We start from the raw sequence: 20,009 nt of genomic DNA on the forward strand, positions 1-20,009 counted from the left end.
CTCAAATCCATTTTCTCTAATTTAACATTTGGTGTTCTCTCCATTGAGCTATTCAACAATAAGAACATCATTCAGGCAATTTGTAAGTAACTTCTAGATGGCATAGACATAATTGTACATATGTGTACAAATCCACATGTGCTATGCATATTTTCTTCCTTCTCACTTATAACCACTTCTCTTCCCCTCATCCTCATGCCCTCAAGAAGCTTATATTCCATCTGGGGAAACAATATGTATACATAGGTAGATATGTAAAATATAATTAAAGTAAGAAATAGCAAGTTAAATCTGTAATGTTAGTCAAAAACATTAATATTCTGTATTAGATTGGATTGGAAAGTAAGTTCCATGCTTTCAGTATTTCCGGACGAGGAGAACTCTGAATGATGTCCAGATAATGGAATGTATTATGTCTATAAATACAACTCAATGGCAGGATAATTCAGCTGAAATGGAGGTAGGTTAGTGCAACCCAGTAGATCTGTGCAGAATTGTTGAAAATTATCTTGAATGTTGCTTATAAGAGTTTTTCCAAGACCATTCAAAACAAGAGCTTTCTTTTTTGACCTCTCTTGTCCATGGTATTACACAGAGGTGGAAAGTTGATTGAGCCATTCATTAAAGTGACCATAATGTAATCAAGTCTGAACTCAGTCCCAAAAGGATCATCACACCAAGATGGGGGATGAAGGGCTGGCTCATCATTTCCTTCCACAAATAACCTGAGTAGGAGCACAGAGAGATGCTAATAAGCATGTCTGACCAAAAATAAAAAGCTGCGTTGTAGGCCACACAGAGACAATCAAAAACCAGCGTCTGACCCCTCCTCTCCCATTTGAGTACGCTCTGACTTGATGGCCCTTGGCCTCTTGTCTCTGGAGGTGGTAGTACAGGGTGCAGGCCTTCTGCACACACAGAGTAGGGCCTTTGTCACATGCCCCAAGGTTTTCCCATCAACTAAAAGAGGCCATTTTGGGATATCTTCTCCCTTTGCTATTTTCATTAGATCTTTCTGGCTAAACCATTCATAAAAGTAAATTCTGGGATCATTTTTGAGCTCCTTGGTCATGCCCAATGTAGTATTACATGCTTAAAATACACATGTTGAGTTTTATCTCATTATAGTTATAAACTTGGTATATGCATGCATGCATATATGTACCTATATGTGTATTCCTGGGCTTCTGGTGGATAAGGTTGGTTCTGTATCTTCTTTCCTCACTGAGAGAGGGTCCTAGTTTGAAAATCTGTAGTGCTTATGTGGAGACATTAAGGAGAACTGATCCCCTCCAAAGGTAGAATTTCATTTTTCCCACTTGAAACTTCTTATGATGCCCTTGGGACCTAGAGAGGCCCTTTTTCATAATAAAATATTTCATTCCTTGGCAATAAAGTAGGGGAATGGGAAGCTTCTGGATCTAGTTCAGTACCTGAGGGTTTGTTCTACCTCTTGGTGTCCCGTAGCAGTCACCATTCAGATCTCAGAATGTAGGGAACAATGACATTGGATCCTCCACACAGTTTTGAAATTGACACTAGAGTTTTAGAAGTGGGGAAATCATTCATTTAAATTTATCAAACCTCAGATTTCAACACAGGAAAATTGTTCTTCAGTTTACCCTGAGCACATGGAATTAAATTATCACACCAGTACATTATGTTTTGGTTTTTAAGAGTGGGATGTATACATTTTAGTTTAATTATAATAAATTTTTCTGAACAATAGTAACAAAAATACCATGCTGAAGTTTCTGCTTCCTCAGAGGACTAGTAGGAATTTCTGATCATCCCTAGAAAAGACAAGATCTTAAAATATTTAGGGAAAAGCCTGAAGACTAAGAGTTTATATTTATAGAATCTGCACACTGTCACATAAATAGCTTTTTAGAGACACAGCATCTCCTCTATAGAACTTAAGAATTGTTATAGCATGGCAACTTTTCCAGTGCCCCAGCTCCTAAGGCCTTCTTTTCTGGGATTACCTTCTATTTACTCTATATTTATCTTGGATGTACCTAGTTATTTTCATGTTGTCTTCCCCATTAGAGATGAGTTCCATATGGGCATGAACTGTTTTTGCCTTTCTTTGTATCCCAAGAGCTTAGCACAGTGCCCGGCTTAAGGAATGATTGTTAATTGAAACAGACTGGCTCTGGAGTCAGAAGACTGAGGTTTATACCCTGCCTCTGATACTCACTACCTATGTGACCGTAGACAAATTCCTTAACCTCCCTGGCCTCAATTATCTCATTTTTATTTATGAGACATCTCGACAAAATAGTCTCTAAGAGCCTTTGAAGCTTTAGATCTGTGATCCTAGGGATCCTAAGATCCTTCCACTCAGAATTTTCAATGCAAATCATTTCGCCTTCCCTCCTACTCACCCACCCCTCCAGAGATTATAAACACAGAAACAACTGAGTGTGGATCCTCATAAAGGGTTTTGATTTATTTGTTGTTGTTTTTAATAATGATAGTATAGTTAAAAATTCAATACCACCAGTGGCATTGATTGAATGGCCATCCTTTTACACAACAAGCACTCCCATATCCAGTCAGTTTCCAAGTTGTCAATGTCACTTTCACAAGACCTTTTACAGTATTCACAGTTTTTCCACTCACATGGCCACTGTATTAAGGTGGAGACCTTAGTTAAGGCATCCAGGACTGTTTACCCATACTACTTTAACAGTCCCTAACTAGTCCCCTTATTCCAATCAATTCTCCATGTAACTGCTAATTTAATATTCCTAAAGCAAAATTCCACAGTCCTTGCTCAAAAAATTTTAGTGGTTTCTTATAGCCTCTAGGATCAGGAAGGCATCTAAAACTTGATCCCAATCTTATTTCCACCTACATTTTGAGATTTATTTAATATTATTCCCTTTAAAATATTTTACTTTTTGTTAAGGGGCAACTAGGTGGTACAGTGGATAGAGTGCAAGGTCTGAAGTCAGGAAGACTTTCTGAGTTCAAATCTGGCCTCAGATACTTAGTAGCTGTATGACCCTTCACAAGTCACTTAATCCTATTTGCCTCAGTTTCCTCATCTATAAAATGAGCTGTATCTTTGCTAAGAAAACCCCAAATAGGGTCATGAAGAATCAGACATGACTGATCAACAAATTTTTTTTGTTAAATTGGCCTAGTGGTTTTTCCCCCAACTCAACATTCCATCCCTACTCACCTCTGTTTTAAATAATTCCTAGCTTCCTTTGAGGAAAAGTGCAGGTGCTGCTTCCTAAGTATTCTGCCAGATTAATCTCACTAAAAGTCCACTTTTACCAGGGCACACTTCAAAAACTGTTGAGTTCCCCAGGCTATATAATAAGGTCCAGACTCCTTAGTTTGGCATTCAAAGACCTCTATAATCTGATCTCCATCTTTTTGCCTTCTCAACATCATCTCCTAAAACTTTTCAGCATGAATTCTCTGCTCCATTTAAGCTCACATTCCTCCATTTAAGTCACAGTCCTCCCATAAATACACTTTATATCTTACTATATTTGCACACACATACACACACACACACACACACACACACACACTACTGTTCCCTCTCCTTGATGCCTAACCAAATCTTGCCTTCCAAATACTGCTTCTCTATAAGGACTTTCTTGACCACCAAGTGGTTTCTCATCCCTCTAAATTACTATACCACATACTGTCTGTCATATTCATTCACATGACAGTCATTCTACATCAACAACCTGATATTGTTTGTTGTTTAACTTTTCATATGTATGTATCTTCCCTCCCCAACTAAATTGTAAGCTCTTTGAAGGAAGAAACCATGCAATATTCTTCTTCTTATATTTCACAGCACTAAACAATGGACATTTTCATTGGAGCTACTAAATAAATATTTGTTGATCACTATGAAAGTAAATGTTAAGAAATTGTTCTAAGTACAGATTGTCTCCACTATTAGAATGATAGCTCCTTAAGGGTAAGGATTGTTTCATTTTTGTCTTCATATCTTCAATGCCAAGCACAGAGCATGGCATGAAGTAGGTACTTGATAAATGACTAGTGATTTATATAACATACTCAGTACTGACAATTACTTTGAGGCAGATGGACCTCTTGGACCAAACAAGAATATTCTAGAGAAACTAAATGAGTATTTTTCTCCAGCTTATTGGCTTGTATAAAAGACTAGAAGTTGAGACCTTTGAGTATTAATTCTAACACTATGAAGTACATATGTATAGGTGGCTTTGTATATCTCAGTTATTTTCCTTACAGTAATTGTCTAGAGCCACATTTATACCATAGTCTACAGAATTAACTGACTACCTAAACTTGAAGGAGAGCTTTGATTAGACACATAACAGCTAAATTACCCAATTCACTTTTATGATACACTGAAAATATACCATACTATAAAAATTCAAAATGTACAGGTGTTCACAGAGAAGATTAACCAGATTTCACTGCAGAGCAGTCCCATAAGAGTACAAAAGAATGCAAAATCTTGAGCACTCCATTTGTCATATGAACAAGGCTGCATTAATCTGAGATGCATAAAACTGAATTCTAAGAAAACCATAAAATGGTGTTTCAGCGGTACAACTAGATTAGCAATCAGGAGCCTGAATTCTGGTTCCAAATTTGTAATTAAAAAAAAAAATACAACAATAAACAAACCTCTCTATACCCTAGTTTTTCTTAATCTACTTTTTTGCCTCATAAATGGCCCAGCATTTTTATTTAAGTAAAGGGGGCTACATAAAGGTATCCGAGGGCAGAACAGATTCTTCAAAAGTTCATTGACAGAAGTTAAGAAAATTTCATTAAAATCTTTGTCTTAATGAGACAGAATGTCATCTCTAGTCATTTTAATTACAAGTTGCAATGCTTTCACTCCACAAAATTGAAGGCATATGCTGGCCAGCATCTAAGGTCAACAAGGTCTCTTCTTTACCACTGAGAGACTTCACAGAAACAAGGTCCTTCTATGGAAAGTTTAAACCTCCCTAACATACCCAGTGTTTACAGCAATCAAAAATCAGATAACAGGTTCACTTAGCCATGACAATTTGGTAATTCCTGAACCCACTGACATTCTGATTTCATTCCTTTTAAAGGATGTTAACAGACCAAAAAAAAAAAAAGGTACCTTGAAGTGACAAGTTGAGGAAAAGGAAAGCTCATAAACCCAGTTTTGTTCTGTGTTGTATAAAGTTACTCTATGTGTTAGAATCACAGAGAACATCTCTTAGCATTTGCTGCTCAAGGGAGTTATTGGAAACTAGAGATGATTCTTTGAAGATAAAATGAAAAATTAAGAGGGCCACAGGGTATTGGATATTTGAGGTTGAGAATCCTGAGTCCTCTAGTGAATTCTTCAGGCAAGAGAAGATATTTCTTCTCTCTTTGATATATCCTGCCAAAACCTAGACCCTGCGAACCAGAAAAGATTCATGACATTTATTTCTTCCCATTCCTGATACTATCTTTTGGTATTTTTCTAGTACCTCCTCTGGGTCTCTATCCACACCCTTGACAAAGATGAGTGAGTTCAGAGCTACTTTTTTGATCATTCCTACCATCTGGAATAGCCTTTCTGCTTCTTTCTTCCTCATGAACAGCCCATCTGTTTCTAAACTGCACAGGGAATCACATCCTTGATCCTTTGCCTAAGTCTCTTACTTTGCTCCCCCTTCAATTCTAGGTCATAGGATTAGAATTTTTTTACTCCAAACTCCAGACCTCTCTATATCTTGGCAAATTGGCTGCTTCCTTGAAATAGTTTAGAATAAAATTTCTTGGAAAAGATACTTAGCCAAAAAAGCTGGACTGTGCTATTCTCCGTGTAAGACTTAGGGTACTGAAAGAAATGCAACCAAAACAAACAAACAAAAAGAAATCAAGGCATCATCCTCTGAGATCTGTTTCTGCTAGTTGAAAAGTGGGAAAGTCCCATGGATTAAGAGAAAACAGGTTATTTTAAAAAAAGTCATCAGTGGTGAGAAAACCTTCTAGATGAATGGAAATTTCAATTGTATTAAAGCTGGATGACACATTCCAATCAATCCTGTGGTTTCCTCAAACAAAATCAAGCTAAATCAAATGAAAAGAAAATATCTGCAGCAACCCTTGCACAAACCTGAGGGTATGGAGATGTCCTGGATTTTGATTTTGTGTTTGAGAGGCGGGGCTTGCTTCCCTTCCGGTTGTCAGTTATGGTGGGTGTGGCATTGGTATAGGAGAAGGATGGTTTGGTGGCTGTGATCTGATCCAGTGAGAGTTGCAGTCCTTTATATTCTGTATCTCTGCAAGGAATAAAAAAGTAGAGACTTTAAACATCCCATAAATATATTGAATTCATGAATTTTCTTATTAGAAATAAAAATCTGTGTTTGAAACAAGGGGGAATTTTTTTAAGTACTTGAAAAGATGAGAGAAAAACAGGTAATGTTTTCATATTCCTCACTTTCTCTAATGCTAATGCAAGAAAGGCATGAAAATTCAACCAACAAATTTAGACTTAGCTATCATACTTATCACAGAATAATCATAATATTTGATTAATGTAATCCATCCATATTGATTCACAATTCATCAGTTTTTATTGTTTTATTATCTTTTCAAGTACAAAATGATAGAACAAATTCTACTGGTCCTTCTGCAATGTAGCTATTTGATGAGTAAAGATTAGATGAGGTACTTCAGGACTTTAGTAAAACCATACTAGAAATGGATGTCCCCCAAAACATCAGTTCCCAGAATATCAATTTCCAAGGACTGCACTATTTCAGAATATTACAATTATCATATTTGAGACTGTCCTCTTATCCATTAACTCAGGACAAATGAAAAATCCTCTTAAAAGAATAAAAACTTGGGAAGATAGGAAAATATGTATTAATAACTCATAGTTATTTGATTATAAGATTCATGAAGACAGAAGCCATGTCTTCTTAAAACTTTATATGTACTCTGGACTAGGGAAGTACTTAATAAATGTTTGTTGAATCAAGATTTGTACAAATCCATGCATGCTACTTACTTCAAATTTCTTAGTCAGGCATTTAATGCCATTTGCAATCTACTCCTACATAGCTATGTTTCCAGTTTTATTTCCTACTATACCTTTCTTTGGGTCAGACTATGTTCTCTGAACACACTTTGCACTCTCCAAGCCTTTGCTCACACAATTTTTCCTTCCTGTAATAACTTCCCTATTTTCTTTTCATCAAAAATCTATTTATCCCCCAGGGCCCAAATCAAATCTGATACCTCTGTGAAATCTTCCCTGACTAGCTGGCATTTAATCTTTGTACCTAGTTTTCATGTATATACAACTTGTACAAGACTTTATAAACTCCTGGAAAGCAGAGACCATATCTCATATATCTCTGCATTTCCTACATCTAGTGGATAGAACCTAGCATATAGTAAATGCTAATAAATATCTGCTGATTACTATTTCCTGTATCTCTGTGGCTAAAGCAGAAAACTGGAGGAATAAGAAAGACTTTCAAATTTGAGTTATTTTTCCCAACAGTGCATCTGCTAACCAAATGGTCCATGTTTATGAGAAAAGACTTTTAGACAAATCCAAGAAGTCTTATAAAGTACCAGTCATCTCTCTGTCCTCTGATTAGCCACTGTGTAAGCAGGGCAAATGAAGGTCTTGTCTATTGACCAAGAGAGCTCACCCTCAGATAGCCAGTCAATCAGCTTAGAATCTGCCACAATTTGCCATTTTGTCAATAAAACAATGAAAACTCAGAGGACAAAGTACCCTGGCTTGTCCTTTACTGTCTAGGCAACCAGGAACATAGCTGCTGTCTCCTGTTTCTAATGTAACTTTCCTTGTGAAAATTTATTAAAACACAGAGATATTCACTTTTAAAGAGGGTGCTACTGTGTATTACTGTGCTTTTTCTGATTGAATTTTTACTCAAGAGCAAAGATCTAAATTGAATGTGCTCCGATATGGAGAGGAAAAGGGTTGGTTTATGGTGAAGATTATGAGCTCCTGAAAATGTCTGTGACTAACTCTGAAATGACTACTAAATCTATATTATAGCTCAGTCACTATGAGGCTAGAGGCAATGAAGGTAAACAAGGATTAATTTCTCACTTCCAAGTAATAAGTGGCATTTATATAATGCTTAAAGGTTTGCAAAGTTCTTTACAAATATTATCTTATATTTTCACAACAATCCTGGGAGGTAGAAGCTATTATTATCCCCATTTTACTAATGAGGAAAATAAGACAGAAAGAGAAGTTAAGTGATTTACCCAGGGTTATTCTGCTGAACTCAGATCTTCCTGACCCAGGGCGCAACCCTCTAGCCACTATACCATCTAGCTGCTTCAAAGTCACAATGAATCATACTCAAATTCCAAGATAAGAGGAATCACAAATTAGATGTGATTTTAAAAGTACTGTGAATTCCTGGGTGAAGTGATTTGCTCTACCAGTGTAGGTGGGAACCTTCTCTGAAATTTAAAATCTTAGAGAATTGCCAAGAGCACAAAGAGGTTAAGTAATTTGCCCAGGGTCACACAGCCAGTGTGTCATAGTGGGAAACTTGAACTCAGGTCCTCCTAGCTTCAAGACCAGCTTCTTGTCCACTTTAACACATTAATAATTTGAATATCCTAAAATTCTTCCACTATTTCTGGATTCAATACAATTTAACAGGCATTTACTAAGCACTTACAATGTGATAGCAATATTTCAGAGTTTCAAGGAAACCTTTCACTTGTGTGGAGACTCCTCCTGCCCATACAAATTTCAGCCCTCCTCTAACTTATTAGTGTGATTTGCTGTTGCTGAAAAGTTTATCATTCTATGGCCCAACCTGGTGAGGAGCTCTTCTGACCTAAGCTAGGCTTATCTTCCAACCAGTAGTGTAATCTAAGTGTTCTACACTCAAAGCCCCTCCAGCCTGAAAGAACCTGACAAAGCTTGCACTCAGTCAGTCAATACACTTTTATTTGCTGTTGTTCAGTCATGTCTGACTCCATGTGACCCCATTTTGGTGTTTCTTTGGCAAAGATACAAGAGTGGTTTCCCATTTCCTTCTCCAGCTCATTTTACAGATGAGGAAAATAAGGCAAACAGGATTAAATGACTTGCCCAGGATCACATAGCTTACTAAGTGTCTGAGGCCAGATTTGAACTCAGAAAGATGCATCCTCCTAATTTCCAGGCCTGGGACTCTATTCACTGAGCCACCTGGCTACTCCAGCCTATTATGTGCCAGGCACTGTGCTAAACACTGGGGACACAAAGAAAGGCAAAAAGTCAGTCTCAGGGGCAGCTACGTGGCGCAGTGGATAGAGCACCGGCCCTGGAGTCAGGAGGACCTGAGTTCAAATCTAGCCTCAAACACTTGACACTTACTAGCTGTGTGACCCTGGGCAAGTCACTTAACCCGACTACCTCACCAAAAAAAAAAAAAAGTCAGTCCCTGCCCTCAAGGAACTCACAATACACTGCCATACTCTTCAAGAGGTCAAGTCATCCCCATGCCATAAAGAAGCAATGAAGTAGAACTTTAGTCCCAAAATAGTACACACTGATAAACCTTTTAAAATTAGTAAATGGCCAAAAATGTCAAAATATCTACAATGGTGGCATATAGTAAGTCAACAGTTGGACAAGTAAACCTATTAAATGAATGGGCTATATTATCTATCAATACAGCAATTTCTGTTTTTATAGGGATGGAGAGGTGCTTCTATAAGGAACATTGAGTAAAGAAGCAACCTGTCAGAAGAAATAACTTTCTCTCATACTTAAGCAGAGCAGTACTCCAGCTACACAAAGCACAGATGAGAGACTAGAAATGAGCCACTGTACTAGGAAACACTGTTCTAATCACAGAACTCCTCCATTTGTATGTTACAAGGTGAGTTTCACTATACTGCTAATGAATATATCGCTGATGCATGACTACCGCTATCACGAGGCTGTTTTCTCAAATACTAACTTCAGAGATAAACAAGACATTTGCATGCAGGTGGAGAAGTACCACACATGCCACCAGATTGTAAAAAGAGGCATTAGTTCCAACCTCTGTAATGAAAGACACAAACAGAATTCTCCAATTCTGGTTACTGGGACATATAGAATGGGAAATAGTTACGCTCTGATCCACTGTATAAAGGAAATGAAAATACAGAAAAACAAACAAACAAAAACTGCTGTCCCTGTATTAAAAACAAAAATAATGACATTCTCTGGGATTCTGAAGCAAGTAATCCTTCAAGTTCATAGCAAGGAAATGATGTGATTTCTATATTTTAGTAAATATCACAACTCTTTTTCACTGAAGCTAACCACTCATCAATCAACGAATAATTATTAAATACCAACTAAATGCCAGGCACTGTACAAAGAACTGGGGATGTAAATACAATGAATAAAACAATCCCTACTCACAAGCAGCTTATATTCTAATGTTTTAATTCTTCTGCTATTTTACTGTAATTTTCCACTGCCATTCATTTAAGTAGATCTTCTCAGTGTTAGGGACCAAAACATTTACAAAGATAAGGTCTCCATTGCTGAAGCTTTAAAAGATGCACGCCAATGTCTGCACAAGTATAATCGATAACAAATTGCTTGCTTTCTCAAAGGGGGGAGGGGAGGAAGGAGAGGGAGAATTTGGAACTCATAATCTTAAAAAACAAATGTTAAAATTGTTTATATGTAACTGAGGAAAAAAAATAAAAGTTAAATGTAAAAGAAGTGCTTCACAAATCTAAAGAAAGAAAAAAAGGAAGAAAGGAAGGAAGGAAGGAAGAAAAATATGCACATCAGAACAAAACAAGCAAAATACCTGCACTTCACTTTGGGAGGATTTTGATCATCTATCTTGGAGCACTAACCTTGGAGTCATGGGACTTGAGTTCTAATCCTGGCTCTACCACTTACTATGTGTGTGACCTTGGGCAAGTCACTTAACCTCATCTTGACAACAGGTTCCACATTTCTAAAATTAAGGGATTAAATTAGATGATTTCTGAGGTCCATTTCAGCTCTAATCTATGATACTGTTATTCTCTGCATAGCACAGTATCCATATTCATTGAGAAACACCAGACTCAAAATATAGAGCAAGGTACCATAAGAAACTACATCTATCCTCTACTCTGGGCATTTCACTTGCTGTTGGTGTGCTCCCTGCCAAAAGCTTTGTATTGGTTGAGAGAGAGAGAGAGAGAGAGACAGAGAGACAGAGAGACAGAGAGAGAGAGAGAGAGAGAGAGAGAAAGGAAGGAAGGAAGGAAGGAAGGAAGGAAGGAAGAAAGAAAGAGAAGAAAGAAAAGCAATGTGTTGTAATTGGAAAGAAAGCTGGCCTCATAGTCAAGAAGACCTAGGTTCAAGTCTTACTATTATTATAACCTGACTGTGTGACTCTGAGCAGGTTATTTAACTTCTCAGTGTCCCCAGATAACTGTCTAAGATTGCACGAAAGGCTCTGATCTGTAAGGTAGAGGCCTGAGAAGCACCCATCAAGCAAGTCCAAAAGCACACTAACTATGTACCCTCTAAGAAAGGGATAGGAGATAAACCTTTCTGGGTTGGGCCTGGACTGGTCACATCAGCAAATGACATTCTCATAAGAATATATATCTTGAAATGTATATGCATGTTCAACAAATCCTTTTAATTTTTCTCTGTGGAATAGGATAGACTCTGAAAAGGGAATAACAGAAAGCTTTAATTAGGAAAAAGAATTTAGTACATGATTAGGTTTTGACATCCATATTGCATGGAATTCCATTACATAAAATCTCCTTAGAAATGCTTTTCATTAAAGACCATATTTAGAACATTGTAGGTAATCATCTCAAGAAAGGATTAGTTCAATTCTCCTAAATAACTGTAAGAGAATCAGTTAAGATAAGCCATCTGCCACATATTTCCAAATGTTTTCCACCAAGGTAAATACAATGGTTATTTCTCTTCCCCTGTTAGATAGCAGAGAATTGCTCATCTCCCTTCTAAGACTAGCTTTGCAATTATCCCAATGGGGTTTCTGGTCCTAAAAGCAGTGGGACATGGGTAATTTGCAGTCACTAAAGCTTGGAATTGGTCAATTGCATCTCCATTTGCACAGATGAGCAAGCATAATCTTATTCAACTGTAGGTAGTCAAGAACCATTCAGTTCACAAATTTTGTCATCTGCATCTACCCTAAACTTTAAAACAGTTCCAGATTCACCTTTTTCTTGTGAAACTGTGTAATCTCATTGTCATAGGTCTTTCTTAGCCCACAGTTGCCAACCTACTCAATGCAGCCCCTTAGCTTAGCAAATATTTTTGTAATTGCTCCTTCATACAGATTATCCTTTCATTAGGTGTGCTCCAAATGAAAATGGATGTAAAACAATTATACACGTAAGCCTATCTTCACATCATATGCAATGATCAGAATAATGCTTAATTTAATATTTAGTGTTTAGAAGATAAAATATCATTAAAATTAAAATATTCTCCCAGAATACATATCCCCACTGTATAAAGCATCTAATTTCCTTAGGAGAGTTTAGGATCTCTGTTGTAAATTTTGGTGCCAACCACTAAAAAAAAAAAAAAGATAATAATACCACTCCCACAGTTTTTAAATAAGGGTCTGGAACTGTGCACCCCATAACACTATGAAGAACTACCTCTATTCCCTCAAAACAGACACCTGAAATATCAATCTAAATTTTTTGTGTTCACTCTTATCCAGGATTCTTGAAACTTTTTCTTTCTTCTGTATCAGCCAGTGTTTTTCATCACCATTTTAGATAACTTTTTCTTTTACTTCTCTGTTGATATCTTCGCACAATGTCTAGCAGAATTCAGCTCCTCTTTACCAGTTTTATGTTTTATTATAATTCTTAATGGATGTTGCCAGATTTCCCAATTGAGCTATCCATTTTTTTATGCAGCTGAAGGTGATCAAATTACTCTGAAAAACGTGGAAACAAAGACATACAACTGATTTGGCTCAAAAAGATGTTGATTGAAATAAGCAGAGTATTGCATTAAGCAGTGATGGGATTAAGTGGGAATGACTGCCTATACTAAACTTTTTAATTGGATTCTATAGTCGCTTTACACGAAGTCCATGACCTCCCTATAATTTGGCACCATGACTGTCTGTCCACAGTTCCAACCTCTGCAGCAGAGAGACTTACTGTGTGCTACATTTCCAGTCTCCTGTGGAGCCCAGCCTTCAGGCTGATAAGCAAGATTCCTTACCGTGAAGGCCTCACAGACTAAAGAGTCATGCAGGGAAATTACACTAAGGTACCCTTGGAAATGCGATGGTTTCATGCTAGTAAGTGGATTTATGTTTCTTTCTTGTGGTTTTCATCACTTGATTTGGCACTTCTACTAGTTCCCAAATATAATTTGGTTTACATAAACGTTGACTCTGTGATATCCATCTATCTTCTTCCATTCTTATGCAACCTCAGATCCACTGTGAAGCTGCTACTATCACAATCACCAGTGCAATTAAAAAAAAAAAGTAAATGATATCATATGGCTAAAACTGATGATTTTGTTTCAATGTCTAAAAAAAATCGATCTAAAGGTGTTCTTCACCAAATACTTTGAAAGTTAAATCCAGAGACTAAGAAACCTTTTAAAGAACATTGACCAACTGCCAACTGTCCCCACAACATGGATATCCACATGGATAACAGGACATCTCTTGCAACCGACAAGTGTTCCTTGGCCTTTTGCTAAGTTCCTGCTATTAAAACAGAATCTAGTTTATACATGTCATGATGCTGTCTTAAGTATTATTTTATTGTGACTTCTTATAGAAAGGCCAGACCAGTGATCTGTCCCACCTCTGAAATCTTGGAGAACCTACTGTCTATATCAATTATTTTATACTTTTTGTGTACTTCCTTATTCCACTGGAGATATACATATATATGTATGTATGTATATGTATATACATATACATAGAGGTTTTTTTCCTGCTAGAATTAAATTGGATACTCATCTAAGTATACCTAATACCTACCTTCTTACCCTACATCATCTGATAAGATGCTTTACCAAATACAGTAAGTATGCAGTAAATATTTTCAAATGTTTGATATCATCTTTATTCCACAATAAACTACCACTTATGCAAAAGCCCAAGACATAAAGTTTAAACAAACAGAATATTTTTTCTGTATTCTTTTTTTCTTTTATGATAGGCCAATACTAAGTGAGCAAACTCATGTCAGGAATTTATTACAGCATCACTTCCAAGGCATATTCTGGAGTTGAATTCTGTTCCCTATCCTATATTTTCTTTATCTAATGATGAACCCTAAGATTCTATATGTTAATGTTATAGTTATAATGTTGAATTACAGTCAATAAAACTGAATTGTTTAGTGTGTTTCACTGTATTATAAATTATTAAATATGATGGCATACTGGAAACTCTCAGTTACCTTGTGTATTTATTTGGAATTACATCACTCTGTTCCCTAACATTTCTTATTTACAATTATGATAATGACTTCAAGGAAGAAAACTGGTGGGTAAAAATTAACTTCCCACACATCATTCTTACTTGACATAATATATCAAAAACCTAAAGTCCATAACCAAAAGAAAATTAAGTAGAAAAACAAAAAATTCAGACACACTGATGATTTGGCATCATGTAGTTTTAAAATGGTTAATTTACTGATTTAAAAAAAAAAACAAAACACTACATTAAGTTAAACACAAACATGTGTCTGTAAGCAACCCTAGACACTAGGCAAATAAAAATCCACAGTTACAAAACCATGACACAATCAGCATGATATTTCATTTTTCCTTCCGCTGCTTATTTATTTGGCCAAACCATTTCACATAGACCCTCCTCTAAAGGTGTTTAGTTTTTTTTGGGGGGGGAGAGAAAAACAATTTGACCATTAATGCCAGATCCAGACAAATTATATGCATTATACTCAATTATCTTCCAAATTATAAACTGAAATTCTGAATCCCTACTAAAATAATGTAAGGGATCCCTTTTTAGTCAAATACTCCAAACACATACTTCCATATGCTTCTAGGGAAGGTTCTCTTTTTGCTAGACCCCCAAATGCTGCAGGGACTGTTAAGGCAATCATCACTCCTATGGTTGGTTAGTTGTTGTCCTCCTTTCTCAAAGAGGTCCAAAATAACACCACTATGTTGGGGTCAAAGTAGTGTATCCAACTGTGGTTGATCAGATCAATAAAATCTCAGAAGGCTCTGCAATCAGACACAAATAGTCCACATCATTATTCATATAATACTAACATAAACTAACATATCTCTAATTGTTCTTGTTCAGCATTCCATTTTCCACCCTCCCTACTTGTAGTAGCAGCCTGCAAAATGTCAATGTTTCCATGAAAAAACACTTAAGAACTTCAATTGTTCCCCAAGCCCCTCTTTGGTGAAAACTGCTATTTTAAACTATTACCTACAAATGAAAAGAAGCAACGAAATTTTGCCCTGTGGTTTTAGCAAATGGTTCAATCATCTATCAACTAAAAATATGTATCTACCATTATCTAAATTAAATCAACCCCAGTTTTCTTTGGACCTCATCTATGATTTTTTTCATGCTCAGAACCTACCTCATATACCTATTTATGGGTAGCTTCTGCTTATCTATGAGTTATAGCCCCCAATTTGTTGTCTCAAAACCTTGCTGTTCCTAATTTTTTGACTGTTTCACTGCTTTGGGGGCTGAAGGTTGGGAATTATAGAAATAAAAAATAAAATGCTATTTTACACTCTATAATGTTCATCAACTGCATAAATTAAAATTCTGAATCCTACAAGACTTCAGATCACTCTCCTTCTCCAAACCTCAGCCACTATTTAGGAAGGTGACAAAAAAAAGTAATATCATCATGATACAGTGTAAAGAGCACTGGGTCTGCAATCAGAGAACCTGGATTTTAATAAGGGCTTTGCTACTTACAACTTGTGGGATACCTTAGTAAAGTCACTTTAGAGAATTACAGAATCCATGTTTCTCAGAATTTAAAGATACCTCAAAGGTCATCTAGTTTAACAACTCTGAACATGAATCCCTTCTACAATGGCTTCACGAAGAGGAAATTTTCTTGCAGTCCTCCACTGAAGGGGGAGCCCACTACATTTTAAGTGGTTCCATTTCATTATTATATCTTTTATTGTTAAGAAGTTGTTTTCCTTATATCAAGCCAGAATCTACTTCTTAAATTTCTACTGGTTCTACCTGGGAAGTGAAGTGGAACAAATTATCATCATCATCATTATCAATAGCTACCATTTGCATAGCATCTACTATTAGCTATGCTATGTGCCTGGCACTGTACTAAGTGCTTTACAATTACCATCTCATTTGATCCTCATGACAATCCTGGGAAATAGGTGCTATTATTATCCCCATTTGACAGATGAGGAAAATGAAGCAGACAAAAGTTAAGTGACTTGCCCAAGGTCACACAGCTAGTACGTGTCTGAGGCTAGATTTGAACTCAGATCTAGTACTTAAAAACTGTTATCTTTCCACTCCCCCAAATCCCCCACCTTCAACTCCCAGGGGTGTGTTGGAGCCAGCCCATACCAACTGGAGAGGTGGTTGGAAAATTTTAAGTGAGAGTATTTACAGCTCAGAAATCAGCAAACACTACAAATTAGGGCTTGATTTATTATTTTGTTGAATATCTAAGCTTAAAAAAGTGATTGAAAAAATGTTAATAATAATGCAGATTAAAATTAAAAGTGTGTAATGCATAGATCATCCCCTCCCCCACCCCCAAAACAGCTGCGAAACATTTACCCTGCCAACCCCTAATCTTCTCTTCTCTACTCCACACATTACCAATTCTTTAAATTGTTTCTCCAGGAGTTTCACTATGCTGGAACTCCACTCTAGAAATTTGCCAGTTTGTCAATGTCCTTCCTAAAATTTGGCATGCCGAACTCAACACAATGCCAGACATATGGGTTGGCAGAGTATAACCAGACTGTCATGCCTCTAGTCCCAGACACTGTATCTCTCAAGGAAGTCTAAGATAAAGATGCTGACCATTGAAATATCCAAATCTTTTTCATACAGGCTGCCATCTTGCCACACCTTTCTCATCTCTAATTTTCCTTCCTTATGTCATGGTTTTCTTCTCTGTAAAACAAAGGGGTTGAACTAAATTAATTCAGAGGTCCCTTTCAGCCCAGCAAATCTATGATCCCAGGAAAACAAAAACAGGGGGAGAACATGGTAATGGCACTTGAATCAGTCAAGGTTTGCTTCAAAAAAAAAAAAAGTTTGCTTCTACATTTTACAGCAGATCAAAGAATGATAGCACTAGAAAGTACCTTGGAGGCCATCTTAAGCCAACCCTTTCATTTTACATACAGATGAAAAAACTGAAGCCTACAGAGGTGAAGGGATTACTCAGTCTCATATGGCCCAAGTTAGTAGCACATGTAAACTAGATCCTAGCTCTCCGCCTCCTTCTGGAGTTGCAATGCTTTTCTTTTTTTTTCTTTTTTATTACTAAAATTTAAATACAAAATAAGAAAAGGGAAAAAAGCATTTCATGTGCACAGCAGAACGTAACAGAGGATTCAAAATATATAGCAATAAATTTCCATTTCAAGAAAGCCTATATAATAAATACTATGGGTTGTCTTTGCGATGCAGTTCTTGTTACAACACATGTACCAGAACATGACCACAGCCCCTAGGAAGTCACTCTAATATTGCACAGTGGCTGAAACTATTATCTAATGATAAATAAAGTGAACATGATACCATGGACATTACAAGAGATTAAAAAAAAAAAAAGGCACACCAAAAATTTTAACTGATGCAAACAATGTTTTTAAATGCACAAATCTCCATTTATTTAACTTAAACATTTTGTGGTATGTTCTATAGCATTTATCCTTGATTAAGCTTCTTCCAGATAGTTAATCATTAATGGTTTCTTTACTGTTGCTATGCAAACAGCTCATTCATACCTAGGACACATCAAATCTCAAAGACATGTTCTTTAATTGGATTCATTTATTTCTAATCTGCTTAAGCCCTTACTACTGTAATGCTTGACTAAATATACATTAAACTCTTTTATTTAAACTGCTAAAATAAATTTGAAATGCATTCCATGGATAAAAATACTTAATTGAACACATATTCTGCCATTGTTGTTATGGGCCTCACTGTTCACAAATTATAAAAAATGGCCTGGGACACCAGCTTTTGTTATGTCTTTGGTGGGGAGGGAAGGTATGAATGGTTGCTGGGGAATTTTGGGTTGCATAAAAATGAGAAACCTCTTTTTAAATTATCTATGTACATACTGTTAGAGATCTATGCAAAAGCACATAAGATTTACAGATTCTATTTAATGGGGTTAGTATTACTTTTAGGTAGAGTAACTGATTACGGATACAGTGAGATCTGAAGGATTTGGGAAAACTCCACTGAAAAACAATGTCCTCGAGTGCGATACCTAAAATTCCCCCCAATAATGATATATTTCTGTAATTTAAGGCTTTGTCTTACATTAAAATGTTTTCTGAGAAGCATAAATATTAAGCTTTATCAGCCCTTTATACATTTTTCTCACTTTCATTGTTCCCTTTTCTTTATTTCTGTCTTTAATTCTTTCTCCCTTCCTTTCTTTCTCCCTTTTTTTTTCCCTTTCTTTCTTCTTGGTCTGTACCCATGATTTCATTGGTATGGAACTCACTGTATTGTTATAACCTTAGAGAGATGCTGGGGACACTTAAGTTAAGTGACTTCCCCAGGGTAACATAGCCATTATAGACTGATATGGAACTTTAAACCAGTTCTTCTTGCTTCCAAGGTGGGACTTCTATCTATTATGCCTCATCGCCTTATACTGAATGAATTTTTCAATTTTTTCCCTGAGATTATATTTTGACTTGGGAAAGTGATGAGCATCTGAGGGACTTTGGTATCTGAGATAATAGCAAGAATAGGCCCCAGAGAGAGGGGGAGAAGGCAGCTGAAAAGGAAAGAGAATGGCTATAAAGACAAACTTCAACTACCTCCTAATTTCACCTGTGGCCTGGCCCTACCTCCTTGTCCTACAGATGACAAAACTATCACTCTCCCAATGCTACACAGTTTTAAAAAAAAGAAAAGCCTGAGATTTGAACCCACATTCTCTGGATCCAAATCCAGTGTTCCATTCCTTGTTCCTTCTTGAGCAAAGTGGTTTTGGAGAGGAGAGCAGTCTAAGAATTTAGATATTTTGCCTGTCCATACTATAACTTGACATGGGAAAAGACCATTCATTTCCAATATTCTTATGTTAGAGATCAATCAATAAGCATTTATTAAGCAGCTGCTATGTGCCGAGCCCTGTAACTGAGACCCACAAAAAGCTAAGTGAGCCACCCAAAGTAACACAGCCACTGAGTGGAAGATCTAAAGCATGGATCCCAGAATCAGCCCCAAGTCCTATTGGTGTATATAGTTTATAAAGAACTATTTTTAACATATTGTACATCATTTCCTAAATAAAGCAACACAGATTGAAGCAAATGCTTCCCATACCAGAGTTTATATAGAAGATCCTTCTTATTCAAATTGGTCTGGTTTGGTTTGTTTGCTGTCCTTTGTGCTTGAAGGAGAACCAAAATGACATCATGATGTTGGGGTCAAGGTACAGAGTGTCTGACTGTGGCTGATCAGACCAATACAAGCTCGGAAGGCTCTGCCACAGATCAGGCACATAGAGTCCATATTTAAATAGGAGATGTCTAGACAAGGAGAACTCTACCATGAAACAACATGTAGTTTCTCTAGATATTTTTACCTGGCTTTCAGATAGCCCTCACAAAACAGCACTACCCTGTACCCCGCTATTTCTTTAACTGTTCTAATTTGATGACTGACATATGCTCTGGGTAGCTTTGAGTCATCATACCCCCAGAGCATCCTTTGAACCCTGCAGGGGTTCAGCAGTACCCAAATCCAGTAAAACAAATTAATACTGCATTCTACCCAGGCTGCAGTAAG

General features: G+C 36.7%; 1 protein-coding gene across 1 annotated transcript in view; it reads right to left on the minus strand.

The window, feature by feature from the left end:
• The window catches only part of SIM1 (SIM bHLH transcription factor 1), a 75,027-nt gene that overhangs the window by 22,930 nt on the left and 32,088 nt on the right, over positions 1-20,009 (minus strand). The window contains exon 9 of the mRNA XM_027856654.1: positions 6,116-6,281. Coding sequence (XP_027712455.1) covers positions 6,116-6,281 — 166 coding nt within the window. The remainder of the gene's footprint in view (positions 1-6,115; positions 6,282-20,009) is intronic.

This window comes from Vombatus ursinus, unplaced genomic scaffold, assembly GCF_900497805.2.
Source record: "Vombatus ursinus unplaced genomic scaffold, bare-nosed wombat genome assembly UNPS02000582.1, whole genome shotgun sequence".
Lineage (NCBI taxonomy): Eukaryota > Metazoa > Chordata > Mammalia > Diprotodontia > Vombatidae > Vombatus > Vombatus ursinus.